Source organism: Dromaius novaehollandiae, chromosome 3 (genome assembly GCF_036370855.1).
Source record: "Dromaius novaehollandiae isolate bDroNov1 chromosome 3, bDroNov1.hap1, whole genome shotgun sequence".
NCBI classification, from domain to species: Eukaryota; Metazoa; Chordata; class Aves; order Casuariiformes; family Dromaiidae; genus Dromaius; species Dromaius novaehollandiae.
The window spans coordinates 105,195,291-105,219,167 of NC_088100.1; the positions used below are offsets into that span (position 1 = coordinate 105,195,291).

At 37.1% G+C, this 23,877-nt stretch overlaps 1 protein-coding gene across 16 annotated transcripts in view; it reads right to left on the bottom strand.

Moving 5' to 3' along the window:
• Positions 1 to 23,877, bottom strand: part of ESRRG (estrogen related receptor gamma) — a 412,544-nt gene that overhangs the window by 120,596 nt on the left and 268,071 nt on the right. For 15 of the 16 annotated variants that reach the window (XM_064509690.1, XM_064509701.1, XM_064509688.1 and 12 more), the window contains one exon: positions 9,626 to 10,041. In XM_064509690.1, coding sequence (XP_064365760.1) covers positions 9,626 to 10,041 — 416 coding nt within the window. Of the gene's footprint in view, positions 1 to 9,625; positions 10,042 to 10,149; positions 10,273 to 23,877 lie in introns of those variants that run through there. The other variant, XM_026102349.2, reaches the window with a different exon arrangement.

Sequence of the window (23,877 nt, forward strand, 5' to 3'; positions counted from 1 at the left end):
AAAATTAGTTAAGTATTTATGATAAAAGAGGTCTGCATGGTGCAGCGTATGTTCTGCCAATAAAGCCAACGTACTTTGCAGAACCTTTTCAGGCCCTTACAGGCTTTATTCCTTTTAAACATCGTTGCATGAGTGAATTAGCAATGCTGGCAAGTAAAAGGGATCTTGGCATGTCTGAATGCTAATAGTTCTTGTTGACAAAACCTACAACTTCAGTTTAGTCGTCCTTTTCTCCTTTCCATATTTCCTGGGAAAAAAGCCATTTAAGAAATTGGGGGATGTGCCTGGTAGGAGAGCTCCTACATAGACCTTCTTTCTGATACATATTAATGAGGTTGGATATTAATACTTCCGGAGCGATGGCTGGGAAAGGAGGGAAAGGACAAGCTTAAACAAAGGTTCACATTACTTCTCATAATGTAGCAAGGTTTACTCAGCGAGGCACAACTAGTACACAGGGAGGCCTTCAAAACCTTTCACACATTTTAACTAATTAACTTCATCATACCACAGCAATATATGCATCGCCATCCACATTCTTTAAAAAAACAACAAGGAAGCAGAAGAGTGAAATGCTTTACAAAAGGTTAAAGATGATCTTGATCAAAAATCAGATTTGAGATTAGGACACAGAACTTCAAGTGGCAAAGCTCTGTATTCAGCCAAGTAGAGTGCTAACATCATAGCCAGAACCCTTGTGCAAAGGCACAGATGACAAAGGTACAAATGCTGACATCAAAGAGTGGTATTCAAAACCATAAACACCTAGGGAAGGTTGCTTATTTTCTTGAGCAGCCTGTTTAATCCATATCTTGAAATTTCAATTTTGCTCAAAACCCTGTGAAACGTGGCAACCGTCTATAGCCTGGAGGGCACTATATGTGCAGCTGACTATTTTCTTCAAATGACTGTCACCTAAGGAACTTTTAAGTGGACTATTGTTCTAGTCACTTAGTAATTAGTCACCAGTAATTTAGCTTAGATGAAGAATCTTTTCTTATCAGGTTAGCCTGCTTTACTTTAATGGATTATATTTGACAGCAGAAGTTGGGCACTTTTTTTGATGTTAGAAAATAAACTTCAAAAGATGTTGGAAAGAGTTCCTTCAATAAAGCCAGTGAAGTTACAGTACTTGGTTTATTGCTGCAACAAAGATCCACATCTTACTGATGGCCACATTTGGCTCCCTGAAAGTGAACAGCATTTTAGAATATGGTAGAGTGCAATAAGACTGCAGTAAGAGTTCAATGAAACTAAAATTTTGCCTCCATTTCACACACATATGCAGTATTTTATCAAATGCCCACATGGATAGACTTCTCCACACTTCCGTCAGTGAGCTTTCCCTGAAAGACCTCTCTGAATTTTGTAGTGGGTGTGCAAATGAATGTATACCATACTAAAAATTTGCTGTACCTAGCATTCAGAATATTTGTGGATCTATTTTGGTACCAACTTAAATTTTCTGCACCTAATAGGTTATAAAAACTCTCATAATTTCTTATTTGCTTTTACATCTTAAAAATAAAGAAGCAGAAAACCTTTTAGAAGGTCTAGGTAGCTACAAAATTTGATAGTTACACTATGTATGCATAAGATTCTGAGTTTCACATTACATTTCAATGAGAAGGATTTAAAAGGAAGCTCTACCATTTACTTGTTTAGTGCATGATGCTAGAGGCTGAAATTGAGCAACTAGTAAGAGAATAACTCGAGTTTTCCCAGTCCTGTCAACAGCTGGAGAGGTTACTGTGTTATACAATGAACAAAATCAACATGGCAGCTCTTGAGTCTTTAAACTGGACTGACAAGAATGATAGAGCAGTTTATAATATCTCCTGGCTGGTTTTCAGGAAGGACTGGGCTCTGATTATTTATTTCAGAGTCTTTTGTACAATTAGTTTGCAGGCAATATAATTTTTCCACTTACTCCTTAACAGAATCTTGCAGCTAGCTGGCTGATAGAATAATAGTGCATATGTAAAACTCCTGCCTGAAGTGCCAGGGGATAATTTGTATATGCCTTTCAGTGGCGTAATGGACTTCTACAGTTTGGCAGTTAAAGGGCTGAGTAATGTAAATTAGTACGACGTTTGAAAATAAAAATATATGTCAAATCTTCACTCCCCACACGTTGCCCTCTGCTATACTAATACAATGGGATTTATGCCAGCCTGAGTCTCTTTTCTTTCCTCATGCATTGAGGAAAGTTTATATTAGAACATCTGCTTTTTTTCTGCTAATTGGTTAAATTTTATTAAGTAGGCTGAAAGATTTTTGATATTATAATACAAAAGAGGTAAAAGGATTGCTATGGGCTCTTGGATAGGTATACGTTCAGAAAATCTTTGGACAAGTAAAAGAGATGACTGAAATACTTGATGAAAATGTGTTTAGGAGTAGCCATACACCACTTAGAAGAGCAGAAGGAATGCTAAAGATATCAGTGGAAACTTCTACTGTGTGGGAAAGCAGGTCCAGAAGTCAAAAAGAGAGGAGAATTAATTATTCCAGGTAATGATTCTATGCTACAAACAGCTCATGAAACTGTATTCCTCTGTTTATGTTCAATAATGCCCTATTTCTCTCCCAAACTTTATCGTTGAATTTCTGTATCCATATCTTGAATTTCTTTCTCTTTTAAAAAATTATTGTATTTAAAAAGCAAATTTTCCCGCTGTTCTTAGTAGAGGCTCCTGCATCACTGGATTTCAGTCTTTCTGCAATAATGTTTATCCTGGATACCATCTTAAAGCCCTGTTTTCTCAGGATCATGGAACCAAAGGAATGGACCTGCTTTTCTGTGAACTTTGTCATATGGGAAATGAATCTGGAAAACAAGAGGCAGCTATAATTACAGCATAACAAGGTAGGCCTTCCGGGAACAGAGAATAAGCCTTAGAAAGAAAGACAGGAGAATGTAAGTCAACACAGAGAGCGAATAACATTATGTTAGGTGATGCCATGACAGATAATCCAACCAGTACAGAACAGAATACTTACAAAGAAACTGAGGAAAAGCAGGTGCTGTTGGAGGTAAAGAGTAATAGGCTAACTTAGGAAAAGGTGGATAGAGAAACAACCACAGATGGATTTTAAAAAGTATTTGATGTTTTTAGGCCCTTAGCAAAACTGAACTGAGGAAAGTAAAAATTCTCTCTCAGGTTAAATTTCAGTTCTTCTAAACTTTGCTCCCTACTTTGCGGTTTGAACTCAGCTGAATTTAAGCACGAATAAATATTTTCATAGGTAAAAGTATTCAAATCAGTAGAGTTTCCGAAATGGAGTTAGACTGGAATGAGGTTGGACTTGAACGTAACCCAACACAGTTTTGGCTGACAAATCCTTAAATGGATTCACCTAATACTGTAGATAGCTCTATGAATTCTGCCACCTGTCATCTGGAGCTGATTAAGCCTGAAGTTGACTCTATTCACAATTTTTCACCCTGATGATTTCAGGAAAGCATTGCATATGCACAGCTAGAGACCATTTAAAAATTTGGTTCCTAAATGTTTCTTCATTCAAAAACTCAAAAAAATATTAAGATGATAGAGCCATATAGGAAGGCTTATACTTATGCCTCTAATGCTTATGCTACTTTTTCTCTTAATATAATAAACTCAGGAGAAGCAGCCAGTTTTTAAATAGTTCTGTAGTTCAAGGCGGTACTTGACAGAGAACACAGCCAGCTTAAAAGTATGACATTTTAAATTAAAAGAAACCACTGTGCTGAGTTGCTTAAAAGAAGCCAGTGTACTATGTTATTGATTTACAATATACTTAGAACTTCTAAAATGTATTTTTATTGCTTCTTCTTTTATTCCTAGAAAGCAACGTGAATGGAGATTTAAAACAAAAATGTAACGGTGATGTTGGTTGTCTCAGTACATGACACGTTTGCCTCAGCCTCTCACTTTAGGTAGATGGGTTTCCAACACCATAAAAAACATCATAATTGTCACTGTGAGACAGTTATTAGTGGGTGTTGCATGACACCTGTAAGGGACCAAGCAACTCTGACTGCCACCGGACTCAGCTTATATATACCTTCAATGGAAGTGAAGGGCATTTAGGTCCTCTTAAGAGACATTCAACCCCTTGAAGGCACAAATAGAACCAATCCCCTGCCTGGGAGTCACTGAAGAGTTGTTCAAATCAGGATCAGAAAGACTGAACCATCTGCTGATGACTCCTACTGATACTCTCTCCAGATCAATTTTGATTCATTCCTACCAAGGTAGCACAGGGATTTGTCATTGTTTGTCTATGAACACACAGAACATCTCAGTCTCTAGAGCTGTCAACCTAACAACTTTCACAGCAGTAAAAAAAATCACTTAAAAAGTTAGAGAGATTAAAACAAATCACTTGCTAGCTAAGACCTCACATACCTCTAGTTTCAATCTAGATGGAGCTTTAGAGGTGACTTGGACACTTTCAGAAATTTGTTTATAACAAATAAAGAAGCAGATGGAATTCTAATGGCATTGATATATACCACTATACCCATCACTATTAGTAAACCATGTCTGCCTTTTTTCTTTTTTCTTTTCTGAGTGTTTCTGATGGGTTTGAAACAGCCATGAGGAAATCAAGATCCTCATTCCTATTCTCTGATAATCTAAATGCAGCATATAATTTACAAGGCTGTAAAGACAGCAGAGATATTAAATACAATAGAACCATCAGTATACTGTTAAACTTCTTTCTGGTTCTCAGATTTCAGCATGATTATATTTTATTGTCTCATCTCGTTTGGCTGCCATAGATGCACAATGACATTATGATAGGATGAAAAGAGGTGTGGGAAGGAATTAAAAATACTTGCTCACTAGCTTGGTTGGCCCACAGGCACAGAGAAATCAGGGAGAAAGGGAAGAAATCTATCATTGCTTGCTTAAAATATTCTTTGAAAGAAATGCTGATCCACACTTTCACTTACATGAGGAAGGTGAATGATTTAATCAGGTAATGATGGATTCAGGTGACATGTAGTGTTAGGTTCACTGGAGAGCTGCCATCTTTGCACTAGAGCCAAGGTCCACAGACTATTGCACCAGGATGCTACCCTCCACTCTACCTTTTAAAAAAACTGTAATCCTAGCTACCAGTAAAGATGCTGAAAAGCCATAAAGTCTTACTTAATTTGTTTTCATTTCCTCCACAAAAATGATGTGCAGTATTATTACAGGAGTCAGCTCTGAGACGTATAAATTAACCTTTGGAAGCAACTTTGGTCATGTGCAACTTCGAATCAAACTTTATGTTGCCCATTTAAAATGTCACCTTATCTGAATTTACATAGCTACTTCTAAGTTTCCTGATTAAAACTTGCTGATTAAAAAAATGTATTTACTATAAAGTGTTTGTAGATTTACAGATCGAATTGGCTTAGTAAACGGTAAACACTGTAAAGACCGTTGAAAAACCTGAACACTAAGGGGATTAAGAACAACTCTGAATAACAAAAAAGGCGAACAAAGCACTCTTAGACAGCAGCAGTATCATCTAACTCATAGTTTGAGCAGGCTTTGAACACCTTAGGAACTATGTTACAGCAGAACTGTAGAGCTGAAGGCTCTCAGGTAATCATCATAAAACAAGATGGCAAACTTGGTCTACCTTGTAATAGAAAGGTGACCAAAAAGGCAAACAGCGTTTCCAGAATGGAATGTTTCTTGTTTGCCTTAGGAGATCTGGACAGGGACTGGACCACTCAAGGTTGAAACACTTAAATGAGACAGTGAGGGAATAACTGTAGGGCTGCTCACTACATGTGTTTTATCCAGCCTGTGTATAAATAGAAGATTGCTGTCTTAATAATGTCCATCCAACAGTTTTCACTAAAAAATAAACATACTCACAAAAAAAGAAGTCCTAGAACTATATGGGCTATTACAAAGGCAAAACATTCTGGCTTTTGTAAGATAAATTCAAATACTGTCCAAAGAAGTATTAAATAAGCTGTGATGCTCTTACACCAAACCTTATCAGGAAGGCAGTATATCAATACCTGGGTCTTTTCACCTTGCCTTTTCATGCTAGTTTGAAGACAAAAATCCTGAAGGATTTGAAGGAAAGAGAAAGAAAGTTGTCTAGATGTCAGTCATTATTTTTATGACTTTATTTAGCCTTGAGATATCAAAGCTAAAATAAAACAAAATAGTAAAATGGTTTTGAATCTGTAAGTCCCATCATCCTTCCATTGAAAGTAAGAGTACTACTGCAATCCATTTACAGAAGTTTAAGTTGAATAATGTTTAAGTTAGAGGCAGAGAATAATTATATATTATTAACACAAAATGGGTGCTTGCTAGCCTTTATAACTGAGCAAATAAATATCTTAAGAAATTTATTTACATGAAATATTCACTACAAAATATATAAGTACAAGACCTCAGTGTTAAACACAAGTCTTTGTATCCAGCTGACAACAGAAAATCCTTATTTTCTCTCTTTCTTTTAATGACAGCTTTGAGTTTTCAAGATAATACAGAGCACAGCAAAAACTGGAGAGAGACCCTAAAAATCAATGGACCTGTAACTACTTTTAGCCCTTGCTATTTTCTGCTGTCCCTGATGTTAAGCCAATTTTGGGGAGATTTGGCTGTGTGTGTGTTTCTGTGAGACATTTGCAATCAGCCATCATGTAAATTATCCCAGAAGCAAACTGAGAGCTGCAGCTGAGTGAGTACTAGGCTGAGCAGAGAGAACATCCAGTTCTCTCATTCCTTATATGTCACAAAAGGGGGAAGAACGTCATTAGATTCTGCTATGACCTAAGAAGAAACTGATGCTGTATATTCAGCTGTGATTTTTTTAACCAGGTAATTTCTCATTTCTAATGTTGTCTAATGTTATTGATTTTTTTCAGAATCTATGCATTCTTCCCTCCTGCCCCAACCGTAAAGATTTTGGTGCTATATTAAAAATATATATAGTCAGAATAGAAAAACTCTTTCTTGTAATTTAGGAAAGGGTTCATTTAATTCCTTTACTTTTAAGAAGCCAATTACCAGGGATTGTGAGAGAGAGGAGGAAGAGGAGGAGGAAGACTATTCTTGCACGCATAGTTACAATACTTGGCTCTTGAAGCACTCTGGTTTACGGTATTTCTGCTTTATAATATTTCTTGGTTTATTTGTGCTTTCTTATTCAGCACTTATTCAGTAATCACCTTGTTTTAAAAACAAGCAGAGAAAGAATGTGATACGAACCAGGAAGTGAGAGATGGTATAGGGAACAATGACCTCTACAAACATTAGGGCTAAATCCTATTGTTTATAGCAAGCAAAACTCAGGAGAATTGTTCTTCATGCAAGTTCAAAGCAGAATTTGAGAATTCAAAATGTAAGGAGTACCTTTTTCTTATATACTTCTTGTCACATACAATGATGTATGGTTTGACATAGCAAATAGCTTCTATTATTTTGGATGGTATTCGAAAACTTAAATCTGTGTCAATCTAGTAAGTGCTATTACCGAAAAACTGCCATGACATCATGGTGGTAACACACTCCCTACTCTTAGTTTCTTCATTATTGCTTTTCCATTCAATGCTTGGCTTTACCTCATTGCTTTTTTCTTTTTTTTTTTGTCTTTACAGCACCGTCACCGGCTGATGCAGCTAGTGCTGTAAGCCTACTGAGAGCTTCTGCACAGCTGCCAGTTCTAACTTGAGCTGTGTGGCCAAGTCCAGGTTGCTAATCTGGAGAATGACGTCTCTGTCTTGTGCTTCCATGCCCAGAAACTTGCAGTCCATGGTGTGGTGTAAAATTGCAGGCTATTATTGCCAGAAGTCAAAACTTTATTCAGTTAAAGTTTTTGTGGCATTTTTTCATGCTGAGAATAAAACTAAAATAATTGTGCATCAATTCAGTTCTGTAGGATATCTATTGCATAGTAATTAAATAGCATTTATAAAAACAAAACCATGCTAGCTGAAGTCTGGCAACCACAAAATATGTATTGCTTTACTGGAAACATTTTTTGAGCTTTTCTGAAAATGTTCTTGAAGGTCAAAATCAAATTACCCACCTCAAAGAATCTCAATTCTTACAAAACGGAGGCTTGAAATGAGCATACTGCTCTTGCATGTGCAGTCATCTCATATGAGCCCGGGACAGCTAGGAATCTTCATAGGTATTTTTACTCACAGGTTGCAAACTTTCTCACACCAAATTCCATTTTAACAACTAAATTCCATTGTTTCTTTTTAGTAGTTATATCATCATAAAATGCTTACTTCATACTGGTGGAAGTCCAAAATCAAGGAACTTTTAGGTATCTGCTTAATCACGTGTTTAGGTTCAACAGAACCCAAGTGGCTGCTGCAGTAAAGATCCACTGGCCACCAGCAACTTGCAGATGTGCCACCAGTGAGCATTCCCCAGAAGGTTTTGTATGTTTACAATAACCAAGTATGGAGAATCAAACAGATGGAGAGAAGAATAAAAACAACCTTCAGCAATGGCTAAATAAAAATAACATTCATTATTTTTACTTATTAATTTTACATTAAATATAGAAATATTATATTAAAGAAATCATGACCAAATTTTTCAAATTTGGGGTTATGTGAAGTTATGAACTGAAACTAACCTTAAGCTCCTTAGTATAAGCAATTTCAAACAAAGAAAACCATACCTCCACATTGCATTGCCTTTTCCGAAAATTCCAGGTGCTCAGTGTCTATGAAAATCAAGCAGGTTTTATTGAGGAGCTTAAATTTGGACTTAGCAGCCTAAGTTTAGACTCTGAAGTCTGAATTTAATTTAATGTGACACTATATTCCTGTACAGGCCAAGCTTGGCATCATGTTCCTTAAATAAAACACCTTCAATTTTACTTGACAGGATGATAGCTAAATGGAAGGAGAAGGTTATTTTGTCTCCACTGGTTCTGTAGCTAGAACAAGTGGTCATGCAAATTATCCCATTCATACTAATTTATGCCAAAATATGTGGTGTATCTGCAACAGATATCAAGAGCAGATTAGTAGCTTAAAGCATTGGGCAGAGATCAAAACCTGCTAACTTACTTTCCTTCAGATGTGATCTGACAGATATTTGGTGAATTTGGCTAACGCTATGGTGTGATATAGGGGTGAAAGGCCACTTACTAAGCCACTGATGTGCACAAAACACTTCAGCATTATGTTTTGTTCCATTTTTAAATGGATTAGAGCTTTAACAAAAATAAGCTGGCTTTCTCTAACATAGTATAGTAGTGGTGTAGCTAAGAGCAAAACGAAAGCATGATCCCCGTGTGCCCTGTCTTCAACAGGTATCCATGACAGCCTTCAGAAAATAATCAGTTTTCTTAGCAGCAATCATTTACAAAAATCCATGAGGAACTTGTACAGAAAACAAATCTGAATGTGTGCTGGATGGCCCAGTGTTTTCCCTGTCTTTGATATTCAAAATAGATGTGACGGCGGGCCTAACATGACAGACAGAACTCCCAGAGAAGCCCAACATGGCTTTTTCATGAGTAACGTCTGTAGAACTGGAAACTATAAAGAAAGAAAAGGTACAGTTTGAAGCTGTAACAGGATTTAGCCAAGAACTGTATTATTTCACTTTGAACAAAAGAAAGAAAAAAAGTCCAATGAATAACCAACCTTGAATCGTCCTCTTGAAGAAAGCCTTGCAGGCCTCGCAGGAAGCCACTCCGTAGTGGTACCCTGATGCAATGTCACCACACACTAAACACAGTCTTTTGGGCATCGAGTTCAGCATATATTCACACTTGGTCTGTGAATCTTCAGCAATGGTACTGGAGCAGTCATCATACCGTTTCCTGACCGGCCCATTTCCCCCAAGCCCCGTGGCTGAAGGGTAGAGGGGAGGCGAGTCCAGCCCGTTCTGATGTCCATTCATGGTGGAACTGTAGCTCCCGCTGGCGTCTGAGGAGCCACCGGGGCTGTGATGGTTGATGCTGTCCGTCAGAGAGGCAGGGCTCGACGGTTCCGTCTTGATGTACGACGAACAGCTAGAATCAATGTGTCGATCTTTGCTTGACATTCTGCAGAGAAGCCTGTAGCGGCGAGAGAGAGAAAGAGGAATCTGTGTATTAAAGACAGTGCTCTTTAAGGCTGCTGTGGAAGGGTTAGGGATCGCACATCATTCATTCATTAGTCAATACCTCTTGTTCTACATGAAGGTAATCAGCATAAGGGCATGACAGAGCTTTATCAAAGCTCCAGACAGGCAGTAAACAAAAACTTTAAAGAGACCAAATCCTTCTCTTCTCCCTTCCACCTGCCCTCTAGGCTCTGTGTCAATTTCAAATCAGCTCTTCAATTCTGAACTTGCCATCTACAAAGTCAAAAAAATTAAAAAAATCCAAAAAACTATTTGATTACTATTTAATTATTTCCTTTTTCCACCAGCATTTTCTTTCCATAAATTTTATCATTACCAGAAACAAATAATTCCAAGTCTGAACACATAAGTGTTCTGCTCCGTAATTAATATTTGTCAGCACACTTCAATAAAACATGTATCCATCATCTATTGACCTGATCCCAGAATTGAGGAATAAGTCTCTCATGAAATTTTTTTCTTTCTTAATATTGCTTTATTATACACAGCTATTTAGCAATGGAGTAACACATCAACTGAAAATTCTGACCAATAATTAAGGCTGGACTCTAGTTTCACAAAATCTAAGTGAAATGATTCATCAGCTCTGGCTGCAATTACTTTCTAGCCATTATCTTCAGACTAACCAGTAATAACTATGCTGGCATCCCATATATCTACAGCTCTACAGGATCTGACATTTTATGTGTTCCATTCTCAGTTTTAAAAGAAATATATTAGAGGAATTTTTAGATAGAAGTTCTGTCTTTCAGAAGGTGAGATTCTCCCTTATTTCTCGGTTCTCGTCTTTTTCAGAATTAAACATCTGAAACAAAACCATAAAACATTTGATCTGACAAATTAGTGCTTTCTACAGGAAAAATAAAATCATCTTCCTTGCCTATTCTGTCCTCGTTTTTTTTTTTCTAATTTTTAAATGTATTTTACAGAGAACAGAAGACAAAAATAATAATTAGAAAGCTCTGAATCAGACATTATCTTCCTTTCCTACAGCCATGATTATGAGACCACAGTAGCAAATGGCCTACCCAGCATTTTCCTGACAGTACTCTCAGGAGCTGCCAATGTGCTGATCACAGTTATGAGCATTTTTCTAGTCAGATTTTCAGCAGAAATGCAACCCCACCGTAAGGCCACCCACCTGGAGCTACAGATTCATGTTTTCAAAGCAAACACATGAGTCCAAGCAATTTGACTGACGTCAAGTAACTTTCTGAAGCCAGTTTTGAGATCTTGTCTTCACTTGCTCACCTTTTTGTGTGCTAACAAAACTCAATTTCACCTTCAAGCTCTGAAGCCAAATTCACCACTGCAAAATTTACATAAATCCAGAGACTTGGCTTCATTTCCAATGAAGGTAACTGAGATCAAAACCTGCCCTTCACTACAAATGCCTCCTTAGCATGAGATTTACTCTCAGTTCCCTGCCCATGGATCTTGGTTAGGACCTCTCCATTGTTGTGAATTTTACTGTAAAATACTCCTGAAAACAAACTACACGTGGTTTTGGAAAATAGCCAGACTGGTGTGCAGAAATGTTACCCTCAAAACTTAAAATCAGTATTAATTTGGGGCAGTGGAGGGAGCAAGCTAACTGGTGTCAGCAAATAAACCAAGGAAATAGGAAGGTTGAAGCCATGGAAGTATCTTATTACATTGGACCAGCTGCTTGTGTTGTCCTTTCCTCAAGAACTGAAGGGGGGAAAATCCCCTTGCCAGCCTGCAGTAGCATGTGCCTTCTCTTCTGCATCTGCTGCCTTGTAGCCGTCACTGTTAATGAGTGCTGTAATTAATAGATAGCTCTCTCTTGCCTCTCTAGTTGCTCTCTGGGCTAAGCACTTTTCTCAAGTCAACGTTTGAAAGAAAGCGGGTCGGCTCTGACTTACAGCAGCTCTGTGAATTCCTTTTAATTTAGAGCACTTATACCACCACTCCACTTATTACCTTATAATTACAGGACCGCTCTCACGTACATTATGATCTTAGACTAGAGTTAGAAGTTATTAGGGTACTAAAACATGGTGTGTCTGTCTTTCTCTCTCTCTCTCTCCCCCCCTTTCTCTCTCCCCTTCTTCTCTTTCTTGGACACTGAATTTTATACAGCTGTGACTAAAAGTATTAATTAACTCTTTCACACTCTATCAACTTTTTATATTATTTTTCTGTACACTAACAATGAAGTCTTTTTATTGAATAAACAGGACCTGGTCTTCTTTTCACCTCCCTTCTGTTGAGATTCCATAAGTAAAGTCTCAACATGTAGCAATAGGTGTCCACTATCTTCACTCTATCATAACCAGCTTGATGGCACATTTTTTCCTATAACACTCCCACTGCTGATTTGTTTTCTAATCTGTGGAATAATGAGCTGTGCTGTCACTCTCCCATTCCCAGAACAATCATTTGCAATTAATTAGTTGCCCAAATGCATGTTGTTTCAGCCAGTGCAAAAGTGGATTTCTCCCACTCTGAGCTGTCGGAACCAAAATATAATCTCCATTCTACAAGCCTTAAGATCTGATTACCAGCACTGTTTAGGCTAAAGCCAGTCTGATGGTGCTTCTGAAGGAGCAGTTTCTAGTACTAACCAACATTCATCTGCTTCTGGCCACAGCTTAAACAGTATAAACTGGATTGCAGCATGCTAGCAAAGCACAAGTTTGGTTAAAACATTAACCATTTCAAAGAAAAGAGAAAACAACAGCTTCTGACTGAGGATAAAAACTTACTCAATTGCCCAAAGAAGGTGAACCAGAGGAAGGGCTGTGTACTGGCTGTGAGTGGGCAGCAGACACACTGCTTTCATTCCTTCATTACAGTGGCATAATCTGAACGAAAGTAACTCAAGAGCCATCTTACAGTGATGGCAGGTTGGGCCACCATGAAATTATTACGCTGAACATTTGGAATAATGCCTAAGCGACATCTCTGTAAAATCCCTCCCTCAGTTCCCTCCTAATTACTACTTAGCTCGTTACACGTTAGAATTCCTAGACACCACTGCATTATATTCTAAAACTACAGTTGGAGCTTAATTCTCTCTTCCTCTGTGTGTCTGAAATTCTACAGCTCTATTATTCAAGCCTGAAATATTCACAACTATCTATAAATTCAATTGTCAGCCAGTGGGTTTTATTCTAGACCTCACTTCAATCTAAAATTAGAGGCACTAAAATTCACATTAACTCTAAGAGGAATGTAGTGAATAAGACTTTATTTCAAAAGAACACCTTTTTGTCAGAAAGAGCTATTTTCAAGATGATGGCTTTATCTGCATTCAAAGAGAATGAGCCCAATTCCACATTGTGCTGTTAATGCAAAATTTTTAGGTCACATTGGATTAATAAAAATCTAAATTTAGTTAAGGTTTATGAATAGAAATAACATGTGTCATATAAAAATGTACAGTATTTATTTTAAAGCCTTGCTGGGGTTGTTTTTTTTCTTTACTATATTTTAAGTCAAATAAATGGCAATTCCATTGGTGGTAGGTTGTTCTCAGGTAAGTTTTCCAACAGCTAGAAGCTCTCAAGGATACTTTCAGCAACTATAGAGAAAGTAACTAATTAGTTCTAAAAGGATTTCTATGCCCATGTGCAAGAGGGACTGCATATGGTGTTGCAAACTTTTATTAATATGCAGCATATGCCACAACTCTCCACACCTGTACTAAACTTACTTCACAACTCCTTCATCTGAGTAAGACTTGAAACCAGTCACTGCTGGCACAAACGTACAGTAACAGAACACTTCAAAAGGCAACTCCTGCTTTAAAAATGATCTTAAAACAATAATGAATAAATTGTATGCTATGTGCTTATGAAAGGTTGAATATATTATGAATTTATTAATGCAATCACATTCATCTTTCCATCTACCTGCCACATTACTAATGATATTGATGATGCTGACACTGGCTAAATCAGTGTCAATAATACAAGTGGAGTACAAAAATTAACTGCATCTGATTACTGTTTCTAAGGCCTTAGAAAAGAAAGCCTTCCCATTCAAGCCACTGGGAGCTTTTTATATTTTGTCCTTGTATACAATTGGTTCAGAATGTTATTTTTTCATTACCTCCCTTATTACTGATACGTAAAGGAGATCAAAACAACATGCAAATACTTCATAATCCTTGAGCACATTTCATGGTTGCTTTGCAAGTAGGCAAACTTCTGCTCACAGCACCATTCACTGTTTCAGTGGAGCTGCACTAGTGGTTTCAGTGAGAGTAGCAGTTAGTCACAATAGTTAGAGTAAGTGCCTTTATTGTAGACCAAGATAAAAGTCCACTTTTACCATGTCTGCACATGAAGTTTTCAATTCCTTTCTCTTCTTGAACAGAAGAATTACTCTACTGCCATAAATGCCAGAATAGCTTGCTTTCAGTTGGCATTTTTAATGGCAACTACTATATGGGAGCAACAGCAAGGCAGGTATTATGACACCTACATACACACTTTGTATGTTAACAGCACCATCCACCTGATTTTTCTCCAACATGTTCCTCTAATTCACATAGATGTGGACCAAAATCTTCCTAATTGGTTATCCTCATTTTAGCTATGAAAACGCATGCGTAAAAGAAAGTCTTGGTCTGCATTATACAGGAAGTCTGTGGTGGAGTCAGGAATGGAACACAGTTCCTTCCTCCAACCACAAAGGCCCTATTTCCTCTCAAATACTGTCTTTACTTTCAGTATCATTACACAGGTCTGCACCAAAATCAATAGATAGAAAACTGTGAAGCATTTTCCAGTGATTTCCCATACTCTCTTTCAGTATAAGAGGAAAAAGTATTTGTGTAGAAAGAAATGAAAATGTTGCTTCTTGCACTGACACCCAAGACACCTCAAGACTCTCACCAGGTCCTGTTACAGAGCTGAGTTACAATTTCAGCTGAGCTACTTTACATGGAGCACTTTTTTCTGCTTCAGCTAATTGCACTCTAGTAAAGTGGCAAAATGTGAATCATTTAGTAGGAAAATGGGCACCAGCTGCTATTGTCAAAGAACGGAGATGCTGAAGAAAAGGAAAGCGACTGAATGAAGTGTCATGTCAGAAATCAACGGTGCAACGTGTGATTTGAGAAAACATGACTACTTTACAGAGACAGGGTGTCATTATGGCATCACAGTAATACGATGCTTTGACAACTGCTGGGTCTAACATATCATCATTGCATTAAGGTGCACTGGCTTAGTTGGGGGAAGGAACAGAAAGGATTTCTTCTTTTAATAAGAAATATTTTAAGGTCTGCTTGGTTAACCTAGTGGATGAGATCATTAATTGCAACGTAAGTATTGCTAATCCTGTCCCATACATGCACATACAAAACTGTTATTATGAATTAGGTCTGTATTAATAAATACTCATGTACAACCACGTAATAAAGAGTGCTTTGTGCAAAACAGAACAGCTATGGCTTTCTATATTTTTTTTTTGGACAAATGTTGAATGTTTCATTATTTTTTGTAAACTCTTCTTTTATTTTTTCTTGAAACCTTCACCACTTCACCATGGACAGAGAGAGGATGCAAGCTAATGGCTTCTTCCAGAGCGACTTCTTCCAGAGCAGCTGTCATAGCCACTAGCAGTCAGAACAGAAGCAATGCTTGAAGCCATCCTGTTGCTACCAGCAATGGCCTGAGTTAACTGATGATTGGCAACAGAGGATCAAGCTTCCCAAACAGTTATTATTGGTCTAGATGCAATTTACTAAGTCCTGCTAAAGCACACAAGGCAGTAGGAGACTAAACTACTTTGTTCCCTTTTAGTTTAACAAAACAAAACAAGCCATTAGCTGAGCCCCCTCACATTTGCACCTGAGAGGCCGTAATCAGTCTGGTTCCTATGTTGCTTTTAAAAAGCAAACTTTTCAAGTGACTGTCTTGTAACAACTGCATGCCCTCCAAAATGAGAGGAAATTATTTTAACCTTTCTCCACTGCATACATATATTCACTATTGCTTCCCTTTCTGCTCCAAGCTGATTCCCCATGCTTCCTGGTTGATAAACTTGGTTAACAAGAAGGAAATGATCCTGAGATACCCCAATGTGTTGCAAATTATGACTGTTGACAGGTTCTACATTTAAGGATTATATCTGATGCAACAAAGCATACTAGTGTAATTTATCTTTACCTCATTTCCTTGGACCTATTTCAACTGATGGTGAGCATCTCTTATTTATAGCTCTAAATACTGTAAGTGCGCAACTGACAAATCAATAAAACTGTTAAATGCATAATAATACCGTGTAATTACTTACATGATGTTTTGCATAATTAACTGTCTGAGGTGTTCCTTGATAAAATGGATACTCACACAGTATGGAATAACCTATAAGCCTATAAAACACGCACTGTTTATATGAACAGAAATTATGTTTAAAACTTTCATTCTAATAATCCAAATCAGGCTTTGGCACTATATGACAGAACCGACAGAATGCCTTCCTTTCCTGTCAAGTTCAAATCAATTCTTATGGCATTACTCTATAACTAACGTGATACTTCACTGATAATAATTATTACCCTGATTACTTAGAAGTAATGTAGTAACAACAAAAATATACTTAAACAAACCACTGCTATTTAATCAATATTACTGAAACAAACTTAAGTGTTTTAATAAGTCTGTACAGATGCACTAATGCAGGTTTAATTAAATGTATCCTTAGACATGCACAAGCTCTGCAGCATACAGATCCTATGGTTTGACAAACCATAACATAACTCTTAGAATCACATCTCAGGAAGCACTTATAGCCAAAAATTTACATTTTTGTAACTACGAAATGACTGTTCTTTACATGAGGTACTCTTTTGGGAACAAAAAGGTCAATGTGGAAAATTATTGAAGACCTTGCACCTCTGAACCAAAGCACCAGACATCTGAACATGTGACAGCCCTTAGCAACATAGTTGTCCAGTACATTAAATATATGTCACTGTAACACACCGTTTTTAAAAAAAAAATCTCCAACTGAAAGGCAATAAATAAAGCTGATACAAAAAAAATAACAAAACTGACCTTTACTTGTGCATACTTGTATGCAACAACTATTCTATCAGCTATGTTGTACACTTCTACGAACAGGCCACCACTGCAGAAACCTTCCTGCCACAAAGGCTTGCCTACTTCTACAGATTTTTATGCCTTTCAAATAGAAATACAGATCAATACTTTTTTGTATGCTCAGACAATTCAGTTTTCAAATACTCAAAAGAAAGACAAATACTGAAGAGAACTGAACACAAGAAGTGAATGACCGTTTAAATGAAAATCACTCTGGAATGCTAGAAAATCATATATAAAAGGGATACATGACTTTGTATTTTTGCATATAATATCTTATGGTTCTGATATAACTTAAACCTCAGTAAGTAGTTCAAATTCTTATTCAATTTTTAGCTTTTTCTTTTCTGTGTGTCGAACACTTATACACAGAAAGAACATCATTGTCTGAACTTACAGCCGGTAACATTAAAATATGGGGCTTTTGACTTACCTTCTTGTTTACTGGCTTGAAGCCCAACGTTACACATTTTTACTGAAGCACTACTTAAAAGCCTCAAAAGAGTAAGCTCTTCAGCATTTGGAGAGTTGTACAAACTGATACTATGAGATTCCCCATGTCCAAACAGTTTTAATGGAAAGACTGAAATGTGACTATTAGAGTGAGGGCCAAGCCTCATCATATTAAAACAGGCACATCAATCAGGAAAAGCAAGATTTTATTACACTTTATTTTCAAACTGCAGACTAACACTTTTATCTCATGTCACATGTTGGAAGACAGCAAAAACCCTGGTTAGGAAGCCAGGTGTTTTTTCTGTGATGAAACATCATTTCAGTTCAGGTTATACTCTGGTGGTATCAGGTGGAGTCCACCTGATGTCTCTAGTCCCCAGAGGATATGGTAAGTGTCAAGGAGTCTTCTGTTTATTAATTGTGGGGATTCTTTTTTATTGAGAGAAATGAACTGAAATAGCAAAAATAAATCAAATGCTCTATTTAGCTACTTCAAGGGAGAAATATACAAAACTTCAAAAATAACTAAAGATTTATTCAACAACACAACAGGCTTTCTAAAGAGGGATTATTTTGAAATGATTACAGCATCAATAGCAGTTACTCGGACCAGTCAGAAAGGCAGTACTACAGATCACAGAGACATAGTTGTTGTTCATCACTTTTCAAAAAGAAAAAGAAGAAATTGCCTTCAGTTCCAAGACAGATTTAAAGTTTGTATCATCAGAGTTTCCACAATTTATATTAGCGATTTTCTTCCATCTCTGAAAGGCAGAGTGTAGGTGTGTGCACACTGTGTACCTATACCTGTCTCATTACCCAATTCCCTCAGTGACTTTCTACAGATTTACGATAGCAGAAATATAATTTCTAGCCAGTTAAATGGGAGGAACAATTAGAAAGAACATACCAGAAATAGTATCAGAGTGAGCGTCTTAAAGACTCAGGACTAAGAGTTACAAAGCAAGTGATCCTTCCCTCACCCCCCACTTAGCTAGTTCCCGTGTGTGTCTTTCTCTCCTCCCAACCACACACCACCAGCTTTAAAACCCCCCATACACACGCACACAAGCAACTAAAAATGACTTGGCGAGTTGGAAAATGACGTTTTCCTGCAATCAGTGTTTAAGTGAATGTTTGTCCCAGTGTGTTACACCATGCTGTCAGCTAGCAGCAGGGAGTCGTTGAGTTGTTACTACATTTGATTTGACTGCCAGTAGGAAGCTTTATTTCTACCAACTGTTAGTTGCCAGTTCTCAGGATCTTCTCTTACTTCGAGAGTTTCTTTTTTTTTTTTTTTTTTTTTTTTTTTTTTAATATGTCTATTATATTTCTCTTTCACTCTGAAGACTCTTAGCATAGGGGAGAAGAATCTCCACACGCCTCTGCATCACAGCAGCCAGTCCGCTTCTGCTGGCCGCCTTATTTGCAAAAAAGTAATTGCATTAAGGCATCTATAGCATGGTCCTGACACACACCACATTAGAAAAGGGATTTTTACATCTGGACACAGGAATGAGAGATGCAAAAGATGGGTACTACATAAGTAAGCTGAAGCAGTGGAATTTTAGTCTGATCTTTTCTGAAAAATATGGGATTGGAGGCTGCAGGTAGGTATGGGAAGATAACCTAAGGTGGGTTTTTCTTGCAAGGAAAGCATTTCTTATCCAGATCTTTACGCATTACCCAGATACAGTTTTTGGCAGGTTTTTTTGTTTATTATTCATGTGCACTCTGAAAGGTCTCTCCTCTATCCAACAAGATTCTAGAACTTTAACAGTTGTTTATAATGCTTCCTCTTCCTACACAAAGATGATTTTGATAAGTAGGATCTAATTATAATGGATCTGACAACAACTTCCAACAACGAAAAGCATCTTTACAAAAATGAAAGCATATGCGTGAATGGTGTGTGTGTGGGGGGGGGGGGGGGGCGGAGGGGAGAAAAACATTCCTGTGAGACAAGTTGAGAAATCAGGCTGAATGGAAAAGTAATTAACACTAAAGAGCTAAAACTGTAATTAAAGAAAATTTCATTAAAGGGAGGCAGGTGATTCCACTTTCCTAAATATGACAAGGTGCTGTATAAAAATAAAATAGCAGCCCGTTTCAGTGAGTGGAGCAGGAAAGCCATGTCTTTAACCAGATCAAATTCTCGAAATTGGCTGTCAAGACGGGATTGTTGTGATTTATACCCGTCTATCAAGCACATGAAAGAGAGACAGGAGAGGAAAAGAGGCAAGCTGCTGTCGCTTCCATTCGCAAAGCACCTTTAATTTCCACAGCACCATCTGTTACCAAATCTAATTCACATTCCCTCCTAATCTGGTTTAGTTCCGTAATACTAATTCTTCCACTACTCTTATGAACATGGCTCTCAATAAAAAGCTTTGGTTCTGGGTTGGTAAGAAATTGAATATTATACAGTTTAGGTTCTGGTGACTTAAGTGAAGCATGCTGTCCATTAAAATGCACTTCTGGTAAAGGGATTTGTTTCCAGTCAGCACAGAGATACGGAATTGCTCACAATTGGGAAAATCATGGAGGGATGATAGGAGGAGGGGAGAAGAGGAAAAGAAGGGAAAAAAGAAAAAAAACAGAAAACCAACCAATGATAGGAAAGTAGGCTGGGGACATGAAAGCAGAGGTTGTCATAAAATACAATTGTTGTCAAGTTCAGTCACTTTCAGTACTGGCTATAAAATCACTTTGTCACGGTCTCATATCGAAAGCTTTAAACTGTATTTTTTGTTAAGGAAACTGAAAGGAGTGAAATGTAAGATTCTACATAGTGGAAATTATTGCTTTCAAATTATGAGATGCAAATGCACATAAGAAACCAAAAAGGTAGGAAGAAAAATCCAACATTGCTTAAAAAACAGTCTCCCAAATGCCTGTTTTTCAGCAAATGCCATGGCATTGCTCTTAGCTGTGGGATGATGACACATATCCCAATCACTTTGCTTGGAAAGAAAGTAAAGGACCAGACCTTTTCCCACAGCCAGGTATGTTCAGAAAAGCAGTGTTATCTACAAGGTCTAGAGGTGATTCAGCTTTCTTCTTGGTTAATGCACAGAGTTCCTTGATGGGGCTCTCTTGAAATCAACAGAAGAAGGGGGGAAGAAAAAAAAAAAAAAAAAAAAAAAAAAAAAAGACCTAAGCAAATACTAATACTCATCATCATCACCACCACCATGTTGTGGTAAAATTTATTAATAATACCCATCTTTTACTTTTTGATTTTAATGCAGATCTGAAATTGCATTTCTGAGGATTTTAGTGTACCATTATCTCCTTTTTCCAGCTGGGTAAAAACGGACACAGAAAGGTAAAGAGTTGCCTAATGCTACTCAACTGGCCAATGACAACATTGCAGACTCCAATGCAACACACTGTGCATGATTTCTCTGTTTTTTGCAATGGCTTTATGAAACCACACATTAGAAGTGTGAACATTTGCTTCTAATCCAGGAACTTGCCTTGAACTTTCAGAAATTAGACCTTTGCTATTTTTAAATATATAGGTTTTTCTAAAACAAACATTTATTTTAAGGCTGACTATGATTAAAAACAGTTATAGACTAAATTAAATCTCTTCTGACTGCTACATTAACATGTTTATTTTTCTGTTAAAGTAATTCAATTTCTTTGTGTGTAGCCCCCCCCCCCCCCCCCCCGCAAAAAGCCTATGGCAAGAACAGCTTTAGCCAGCTCACAGAGTAACATGTGAGCAATGTGTAGCTGTGAATAGCCCAAGGTTTTTATGCATTTTTTTTTAACGATTTGAAATAGGCAGGCAATACCAGTAAAAAATATTGTGATAAAATAAGAATATTATACGACACGCAAAAGGAAGTACTAGTGTTCATTATATGAAGGGGTAATGTATAAAAAAAAAGTGCTGGTAGAAGAAAAGATTACAAATGAGTAACTGCTATGAAACACCCTTGAAAAGAGATGTGAATTCTGAAGAAGTCTCCTCCCCAAATATTACTGTTTGATTCACAAATTGCTTAAGTCATCTGAATAATTTTATAAACAGTGTAGAGTTTGTTATTGTAATGGGAGGAGTAGGCAAGAAACAGAGTCAAATTTCTTCCAAACGCAGCACAATATTTGCCATTTATTATGGGTCAAAAATATGTACACAGAGAAATAATCTCAGGGACTCTGAAGCTATGAAAATTTACACTAGCTAATGGTGTTACTCCTCAACCCAGCAGCTGAATTCAGAGGGTATAAGGTCCTGATACTCTGATGTGTAACATGCAGGTACATTACCATAATCTGCTGCACCCAAGAAAAACCACAGTGACATCAAAGGACTCAGCGGCACAGCAGCCTATCTTTTTTATGCTCAAGAGTTTACACGATATGACTCCCTGTTGTCAATGCACAACTATACTATGCTATGAAGAACCTTAACATCTGCAAAGGACAACTGTAAGCAAAGTGAATTTCTCTGAATTTATTCTCTTTCCTTGCTTATCTTGATCCTGGAACACTGGAAATTAAAAGTAGGTTTGGGAAAAAAAAAAAAAAAAAAGTCAGGTACGTTACTGATGACCAAAGTCATCATGCATTAAGACAAATCAGAGAATTTACAGAAGAAAAATCTATCCAGCTGAAGTCTTTTCTACTCTGTCTTGGATTATAATGTGTTATTACAGATCTTTAAAAATAAATAAAAAAATAAAACTTTGGCTTTTCACAGTTCCCTGTTCTTCACATGTTACTATGTGTAATTCAAACCTATTTATGCCACTGGGTTTACATGTCAGAGATTTGCCTCTGGATATAAGCAGGAAAGGTCAGAAAGGAACTAGCATTAATGCCGCTCACTTTTAAAATGTGTGCTTGACTCCAGCAAGTTTGCGGGATGAGCTTTTCACCAAGTCCTGGAATGGTCTTTATTCTTTTTATCTTTTGCCTTTCTATTTTTGGTGGGAGTCACAAGGAGAAAAGAAGAAAATTCAGCATGTTACAGAAAAAAACATCTAAAGTAATAAATGTGTACCAGCTTGTGTGTTACATTCAGAACAAGCATGTTGCTACTTGTAATTGTGAAGCAATCATATCAAAATACTGCAATTATTATGTGCTGAACCCTACGGTCATCACTCAGGTAAGAATTCTCTGAGGTATTTGTCCAAGAAGAGCTTTACAAGAACAGACCGGGATTAATTACTTCATATGGTGTACTGTAAACTTCAGTTACATTTTGCTAAAAGACTTGCTTTAATTATTTTAACAATATAAAGTCTAGATCAGAAACATATTCCTTGTAGATCTAAAACTTTTGCTTAAGTTTCTTGTATTTGGGTAAGCAATGAATGAAAGACTGGCCTGCAGTAAACATTGTATTCAACCATTAAACTACATCAACAAACATGTTTGATCCTGAAAAGTTTTGTGCCTCACTAGTTTCAGTGCAAGGTCAGGCTGCTCAGCAAACTAGGTGATCCCCTGGTCACTTATGAGAATACATTACATGATAACTTTACCAGACTGGACTTTACATTTTATATCGTGATATGACTGAGTTCTGGAATAAAAAACAGCCTACATTTCACTAAGAATCTGCCTAGAATACACACCAAATCTGCACCACTCCTGAACTGGACCTTTGCAAAGCAGACATCCGAAAACAGCTGCGTCTTACACTACCGCATCTTCACAGAATGAATTTCTAGGAGTTCTAAAAAAAGTTATGAGCTACCAAGATAAAGCCAATACAAACTCATAACTTTAAGTGTCGGAAGTTGGAACCTTAATAACTTGAGGGTGTTTGCAGAGATCAGCATAAACACCTAAAGAAGAGCACTCTCATCTACCCCTATATCAAATATGCTGTCAAATCTAAAATGGGACATCAACTGAAACATCTGTTACAGGACAACAAATAATGATAGTCAAAGGATGATGTGTGATTGGTTTACTGTACATTATATAGGGATGGTTATCCTACAGGTTTTATTAAATATGAGAGCTTAAGATTTATGTTATGGGTGATAAGGCCAAGAATGCTGTAAAAGTGAAAAAATATGGCAACAGTATGCAGTACATCACCAGTAAGATAATTATTTACATAAAAAGTTGGCATTTTTAGACTTCCAACACATAGGCATGAAACTCATATATTGAAAGGAGGCATAATAATAACCTGTCAGCTTGTGGTGATAGGTATGTTTTTAATCTATTTAAATTTTAATTTAATGTTTAAAATGACCACA